The sequence below is a fragment of the Paraphaeosphaeria sporulosa genome (assembly GCF_001642045.1).
Source record: "Paraphaeosphaeria sporulosa strain AP3s5-JAC2a unplaced genomic scaffold CC84scaffold_1, whole genome shotgun sequence".
NCBI classification, from domain to species: Eukaryota; Fungi; Ascomycota; class Dothideomycetes; order Pleosporales; family Didymosphaeriaceae; genus Paraphaeosphaeria; species Paraphaeosphaeria sporulosa.
This window is the reverse complement of record NW_017253360.1, coordinates 244711-252377: the sequence shown is the minus strand read 5'-3', so window position 1 is coordinate 252377 and position 7667 is coordinate 244711. Positions and strand designations below refer to the sequence as shown.

Below are 7667 nucleotides of genomic sequence, written 5' to 3'. Positions count from 1 at the left end.
TAGCGATGTGGCCTGGTTTGCCATATATAAAACATTTACGGGTCTTAGTTATCTTGGGTCGACTTCTATCTAAGACGCATGGGTTAGGCTTATAAAAGCCTACCTTTCCTTTTCCTTTACCCATATAATTAAACTGGACATCTTCCATTAGTTCGTATCCATAGTTGCCTCACGACTGCTAATGTCCCTTATATGCCTTTAGTGACGCCCTATAGACAATAGGTACTACCTTTCTAAAACTAACATTTCTTAGGTTCTTTTGGAATTCTTATTATAGTGCAAACCATTCTCCATTAATCCTAATGGCTTTAGTGTATAATTCTTCAAGAGTCTTAATTTATGCTCTACTACGTAAGAGTTCTTCGCACATAAATCTCTTAAGTCCTTATCTATATATAGTTATTAGGGATTCATCCTCCCATTTAATCTATATAGTATATTTCCTAAATTTAGCTATATATTCTACTACGGATCGTTTCTACGTGATGGTTTAGATGGCTTATTTAGCTATGGGTACCTTATTGGTAATTCTAAATATCTATTAGAGACTCTTCTTAAAGTTTAGGTAGTCTTTAATAATGTTAATTATGTTGGCGTAGAGGTTGAGATATTCCTCCTTATAGTTATTGTAGTCCATTCCTAGGTACTTAGTAACGTAGGGTTGGATCTAATCTCTAGCATCGCCTCGCATGTAGGTGGCTACGAAGATAACTTTCTTCTTATCTTTAAAGTCTTTGTTGTTGTCAAAGAAGTAGAGGTCCAACTAAAATAGCCATACATTAGTGTATCTACTGCAAAAAAGATGTACTACTTAAATTTCTGCGGGAGCTTAATGCTGCGGCCACGTCTTGAAGTGATTACTGGAGAAGGATCACGTGCTAGATCATCCTGAGCCTCAACCTACACCTCTGCAGCAGCCTCTACACGAGCTTTTTTCTTCTGTTTCTTTGCAGGAGGCTTTGAAGTCTTCCTCTTTCCCTTTTGGGAAGTTTCTATAGCCTTTTTAGTGTTTTCTTTCTCTGTTTTCTTGCGCTAGCGTTCAGCCTCTTTTTCTGTTGCGGTTGAGGATAAATCGCACGTTGGGCAGAAGAAATTGTTAGGCACTGAAGATTGATTGAATACTAGCTATTGTGGTATATATATGTGCTCGTGAAGCGATGTAGTACAGAGCATGGGTAAGCGATGCTGGACCGAGCCATGGTGTTGAGGTTAACAGGGTAAACCGCGACATTAACTATGTATGTCAAAAGGGAAACAGCTCAGAACAAGTGTTGAAGGTTCCAAAGATATTTTTAAGTGAAAGTAAGGAAGTATGTAAACTAAACAACCAGGAAATAGGCTTAGAAGCGGCCATTTTTTAAAGACCTCGAGCCGGAACCCTGGAAATATCTCATTTAGGAAGGAAGCAACCAACTTGGCCAATGAGAAGTTCTTAGAGTTAGAGAAGAATTTGAGAAATTGGATCCAAAAGCCACATATCTGTGGAGGATGCAGGAGATATCTTCACTTCCGTAGCTTGTTTCGGGGGTAGCCCTGCCCCAGCGTCCATTCCAGTCCAATCACTCACTTGGCCCGTTCTACCACCCGAAGTGGGACTTCATCCGAGAATCCTATCTCTGTATATGTCTGCTCTTCTTCGATCGAGTGTTTGACAGAATTAACCTGGAATCTCTTGGACATCGTACCTGTTAATGCCTTTTCGGGTCTTTCAACAAGGACGAAGAGGAATTCGACGACGATCGGTGCGAAGGTACACAATCCGATGACCTGACCAAATGTCCATTTATGGTTCTCGTTTGTCTCGCCGGCGTTTTTCTCCACCTGCTTTCGGTAATAGTAAAATGCGCCAAATGCTATCCACATGGCTATGGTCGCGAACAAAGCCATCATGGAACTCAAAGCATCTTGAATCTTCTCCAGATGTTTTTGGATCCAAGGAATCATGGATAATATGTAAATACTTCCGAAGGCACTCAGGGAGATGAAGAAAACCAAGACAATTAGCCTAAGATGCGACGGCACCTGATTGTCGATGCAGAGATTTTCAAACAAAGCCTTTCCGTTAAAGGTCATATCTTCGTCATTTTTATCGTGGAAGGTGAAAATCTCACTTCCTGCCATTCTACTGAGAACAAACATCAGGACAACTAATACGCCTACCAGTATCCAAACACTTTGGCGGTAGACTTTGCGTCGAAGAAGACTTGATGCTGACGAATGCAGAGCTATCGCCGGGAAGATGCTGAGCAATGCCGCAAAGGCGGACAATTGGACTGTACTGTTGAGAGGGAGCTCTCTTGTAATGATCCCAGTTGAGAGGTGCTCGGTCTCCAATTTGCGAACGGATGCCAAAGCGATGTTTGCGGTCACAATGGCGGCGATAATCATCGCAATACTGAACAATAGAGACGCATCGAGAAATGTGCGCAGTGTCTCGCGAGCAGAATCATGGATTCTTCTTAACAGCGTCCGCGTTTGACCTGTTTTGGTGGTGGATCGAGCGTCAGTTGTCGAGTCGAGTTTGCTAATCCGTGATATGAACAAGATGATAAGATAAATCGTTACAAGTACGGCTTGGGAGCCATAGGCGAAGATCATCTGCATGTCTCAGCTTTTTGGGTACTTATCAGGAAGATTTGCTCACTCCTCTCCCAGCTTGGTCAGCGTTACCTTGCCAAGGTAATCCCCGACAGACATCGGCTTGGCAATGATCGAATGCATAATCTATGATTTGAGAGACCGGGTGGCTGCCACACATACTCTGGCCGTCGCATTCGTCCACGTTGAGAACCCAATTGAGAACCTCGTCGATTTTTGGTTTTGTAATGTTGTTCTCTCGCCAATAGTAATCGTAGCCTTCGAAAATAGCGTCCACGGTCCTAAGTGATAACAAATCCATGCTGCCGATAAATTCAACGAGCCAGGCGCTCGGGGAAGTGCAGTTAGAATACCTCAGGGCTTTCGAGTCCTCAGGAATCCATGTGCGATTTTTTTGGTCGGCCATTATGAGAGAATGACAACGAAAGAGACGAGAAAAGATTTTCTTGGAGATTTTCTTCAATTATAACTGCTTGGAGCCTCCTATCAAGAGGCCGGTCATCGTGTGGAATGAGGTGCCAGCATTTACCGATAAGAGTTGAATTAGTAAGGAAGCCGAGACAAGGTGATACAGACAAGCCCATTCCTACGATTAGTTGGTAGGGTCTCACAGCAATATATTGATCTTCAAATGTTGTACGCCGAGGCTGAGACATTCTCATACAGCCGCACTGCGATTGTCACCCACAGCAAAGAATTGAGCTCTTTCCAGATCAAAAACCATAAGCTGAGATTGTTTTGAACCATTTCTCTTCGACCAATCCCAACAACGAGTGAGCTGAACCGAGCCTTCGAGCTCTTTTTTCTTCTTTCCCTTTTTTTTCTTGGTGGTTGTTGTCATTCGAATCGAGCAAGGTACGGCCCCTCAGCTGATTTGGCGATTTGGCGAGAACACTGCCACCACACCGATGGCGCGACCAATGGATTGCTAGGTCGGTATCGAACCGTTCTCTGCGTTTCTTGGGTCGCACCGAAAAGGGCTATGTTAGTCTAGACAAAAAAGGATTTGATCACGAAGCTCTTCTGCCGTAAGAAGTGGCCGAAAGGCGTGAAGCTCACCCCAGGCAACTGCCTTCTACAGGGAAGTTGCGCATTCCCAAAGCGATTTGATGCGCGAAGCAAATCGATTCGGACGAATAATGCCACAATAAGGTCATGCGTACGCGATGTCGTGTATCTTAACATGGCCCCTCCGCGAGCTTCATTTTGCCTTGCGATTGACCAGTCGAGTCTTGCGAAAAGTGGAAATGAGCGCATATCCGGTTCAAAAGCCAAACGTTCCTAATGTCTCTGAGCTTCAAGTTTGACGTTGCCTTCCAGCGTGCACATGCAATGAAGCTATTAGATTTTAGTCTACTGTGAGCAGGACAGTTGTTGATGGAGACTAGTAAGTACGTTGCATTTTTGAAGACATTCCAGTCCGGGCTGAGCACCGCGGCTGCAGGTGTGGTACAAGGCGGGCGCGGAACTGGCTCGACGTCTCTGATTATTTCGTACGACCACGTTATCAATCGCGTTTCAGCTCATGCATACCATAGACCCCAACAGTCAGACAGGAACTTTCATAGTCGGGATCGCCGAGCGCAACTCTCCCACTAACGAGAAAATAGCGACCTGTTCGAGAGAAGCGTAAACATGCCAAAGTGCAACACCCCGGTGGGAATCAGCAGGGCCCTGTCGCGACAGATTGTCTCTGATGTTGAGGTGGTAACGTGTCCGTGCGCGTGATGCACGCACAACACCGTAACAGCTCTACGAGAAATGAGGCTATAGAGCCACATATAGTAGCGAATGCTGCGAATTTTTTTGGTGGAGTGCTCTACCGATGATTTCGATCAACTATGCTACAGATATTTACTTGGAAGCCTAACGTTGCGGCCGCGCCGCGTAATCTTGGGCGGAGTGCTGAGGCGGCACTCGAGGCCTCCTCAGTAGCTACATTGTCAACTACACGTTTAAGACGCTTTCTAAGCTGCTGAGGTGCTTGTGGGGCCTTTCTTCAACTCTTTTGGGATAATTTCAGAGCCTTTTCAGCGTCATGGACAGACCTCTAGGCACCACGCTGAGCTGCCTTTTCAGCCCTCTCCCTCTCCTTTGCCTCCTTCGCAACCTCACGCGCAAAACGCTTGTCCTGCTGGATCTTCTCCCTGTACAGCTTAGCTGCCTTCCTCAGCTCTGCTGTCTCTGCTTCTTGAAGCTGCTCCTCCTTATCCTCACGCTCCTTGATAGATTGAACTGCGCCTCCTTCACCTTCCTTGGTGACCAGAACCCTGATCCACCATGATACTCCTTACGCTGTTGTAGATGTAGGGCTTTGACCTGCCTTGTACACTTCTTCTTTGTTGCTAGCGCGTCCCTCAACCTAGTGATATCATGGTGGAGTAGCTCATTTTGAACATATAGGTGGTGGAGCGTTGATGTTATCCACCTCCTCTGACGTATCCCACCATGGCTACGCACTTAAACAGCTCTCTTTTCGCGATCACAACTGACCGTTGTTACAGCGATGGTGATAAGAGTCAAGCTCTTCCAGTCGGAGGCTCGAGATACAAGCACGAACGGCAGCTCGTCAGCCCGCCGGCCACCACCCGACGCATACCCACCGCAACCACTCTTGCGCCTGCTGCTGTCTTGCAAAGCCTTGCTCCCGATTGCTGAAACCTCGGGCGCCCCCGCCAGCGAGAGGCCTGTTCGCCTTGTCCTCTCCACATATCTACCTCGCCACCTTATCGAGAATGTACAGGCAAGCGAGTGATTCACGAAAGAACCTAGAGAATGTGCATCGCTGTTTAGGTGTGAGCGTCGAGGGCTTAGGTAATTTTAATACGCGCCCCGCAAGACAAGACTTTTATGCGCATTAGGTGCAAGACGTCTGTCGTGGTATTCTCCTTACACAGCCTCAACCTCGGCTCGTACTGCTACAGATACATTACTGACTGCTCTGCAGCCTATCGCCTGTTCGCTTTCTGCAGACGGGTCACCCGTGTGCTGTTCCACTGGCTGGCTGCCGGCACGCGATACTTCAGAGTTATACTGCTGCCAGCAGTATATCCATGCTTGTCAGGTAGCCTGGGGTTACCGTGACAATGATCCATCTCCTCAGCACATACGATTTCAAGTACGCTCAGGCGTAGAAAGAAAGGCCAGCCAACCTAAACGCTGAGACTCAGATGATACAAAACCGTCACACACAGATTCGAATAACATAAAAAATAGGCTAACGTGTTTACAAGCGAGCTGCGGATACAAGCGAGCTGCGAACCCCACCAACTTTCTCCGACGCGTCACCTATCAACTATAATGGCTCAACCAACACTTATTCAATTGCCCTATAATGAAGCAGATATCTCCCTAGCTATCTTAGCTATCAATCAGAATCAGATCTAGAGCGTTAATCGCGCTGCAGCAACATTTAACGTTCCTGAAAGCACGCTTCATAGCCGACGCGCTAGAACTATTACGTGACGCGATTATGAGCCTAACGTGTTCCACCACTCATTAGCGCACACCAGTCATCGGCGCACCCCACCAAAATCGCGACGCGTCTTCTATACAACGCGCCATGCCGCCCACCCAAAGCACTCAGCAATCCCAGAAGGAAGGCAGACTAGCTCTTTCAATACACGCAATTCAGAATAAATAGATTAAAAGTCGCCGTTACAGAATCGAATAGCAGGTGCTTGCCCACAAGCTATTGCCAACGCCCTAAAATAAAAGCTACACCCTATAGAGGAGCAAGCTCTAGTAGAGTGGATCCTAGACCTGGACCAACGAGGATTTCCACCCCAGATCATTGACATACAACGGATGGCAGATAATCTACTTAATACGTGTGGCCAGATTCCTCCTCCAGCTCCTATAGGCAAGAACTGGGTATCACACTTTATTAAGACCTAGCCAGAGCTCCAGACAAAGTAGGACAGGAAGTTCTATAGTTAGCGTGCCCTATATGAGGATCCTATTAGGATCTCTACCTAGTATAAGCTTATGGAGGAGACGCACCAGGCGTATGGCATATAGGATGGAGACACCTATAACTTTAATAAGACTGGCTTTATGATGGGTGTTAGATCCTTATTATCTAAGGTGGTTACAAGCTTAGATACTATAGGTAGTGCTGTACGCGTACAGCTAGGCAATAGAGACTAGGTTATAATAATTAAGTACATCTACGCGTCTGGCTAGTCTATACTACCCCTTATTATCCTGTCTAGTAAGCTCTACTAAGCCAGCTAGTATAATGGCCTACCTACTAGCTAGTCACTCATAGTTAGCAACAATGGCTAGACCACAGATCTACTAGGGCTTACCTAGCTAGAGCACTTTAACTAGCATATAGAGGCTTATATAGTAGGCACCTAGTGTCTACTCATCCTAGATGGCCATAGCAGCCACGCTACCCTAGAGTTTAATACCTACTATATAGAATATAGGATAGTCACCCTCTATATGCCTACGCATACAAGCCATCTCCTCTAGCCTCTTAATATAAGCTACTTCTCCCCACTTAAGTGTTACGATCACATAGAATTACTACAGGAAGATAAAGGTGCTATACGGAAAGAACCTAGCAAAGGATCTAAAGGCTAACACACTAGAGGACGCTAAGTGACCACCCTAGTTACGTTAGTATAAGTGGTTACGTGACTATGCTCCCGCCAAGAGGACCTTAGTGAGGGAGTAGGAAGGTGCTCCCGCCAAGGAGGTATTAGCGAGGGAGCAAGATACTCTAGAAGAAAGTTGCTCCCGCCAAGGAGGCATTGGCGAGGGAGTAGACCAGGACTATAGAGGATGGAAAGACGGGTATATAGTCTTAGACATTCTTTAAACATTTCTATTCTTTGTAGTCAACTTCGAAAGCTTACTTTTATATCTAAATTAAAGCCACTCGTCTTTATACGGACCATTAGCCTTCTCTTAATATTTATTATATCATACTATCATATGGTGTAGGATATTCACCCAACCTCTTTGGTACCGCCATCCCTTACCCTCGAATTACTAAATACCTATAAGGTACGAACCTACGGTTAGGTACGTAGAAACCCCTTGTAACAAACTCCTAGATC

At 45.9% G+C, this 7667-nt stretch overlaps 2 protein-coding genes across 2 annotated transcripts; both read right to left on the bottom strand.

Moving 5' to 3' along the window:
- Nucleotides 1–1563: 1563 nt before the first annotated feature.
- Nucleotides 1564–3004, bottom strand: CC84DRAFT_1210890 (uncharacterized protein; the record flags this gene model as incomplete). The annotated part of the gene is made up of 2 exons (XM_018182331.1): nt 1564–2598; nt 2645–3004. The coding sequence occupies 2 exons, from the start codon at nt 3002–3004 to the stop codon at nt 1564–1566; spliced, it is 1395 nt and encodes a 464-aa protein (XP_018041584.1).
- A 1644-nt stretch (nt 3005–4648) lies between these two features.
- CC84DRAFT_1170159 (uncharacterized protein) lies at nt 4649–5309 on the bottom strand (the record flags this gene model as incomplete). Its single annotated transcript, XM_018179839.1, has 2 exons — nt 4649–4887; nt 5198–5309. The coding sequence occupies 2 exons, from the start codon at nt 5307–5309 to the stop codon at nt 4649–4651; spliced, it is 351 nt and encodes a 116-aa protein (XP_018041583.1).
- Between the last annotated feature and the right edge of the window lie 2358 nt (nt 5310–7667).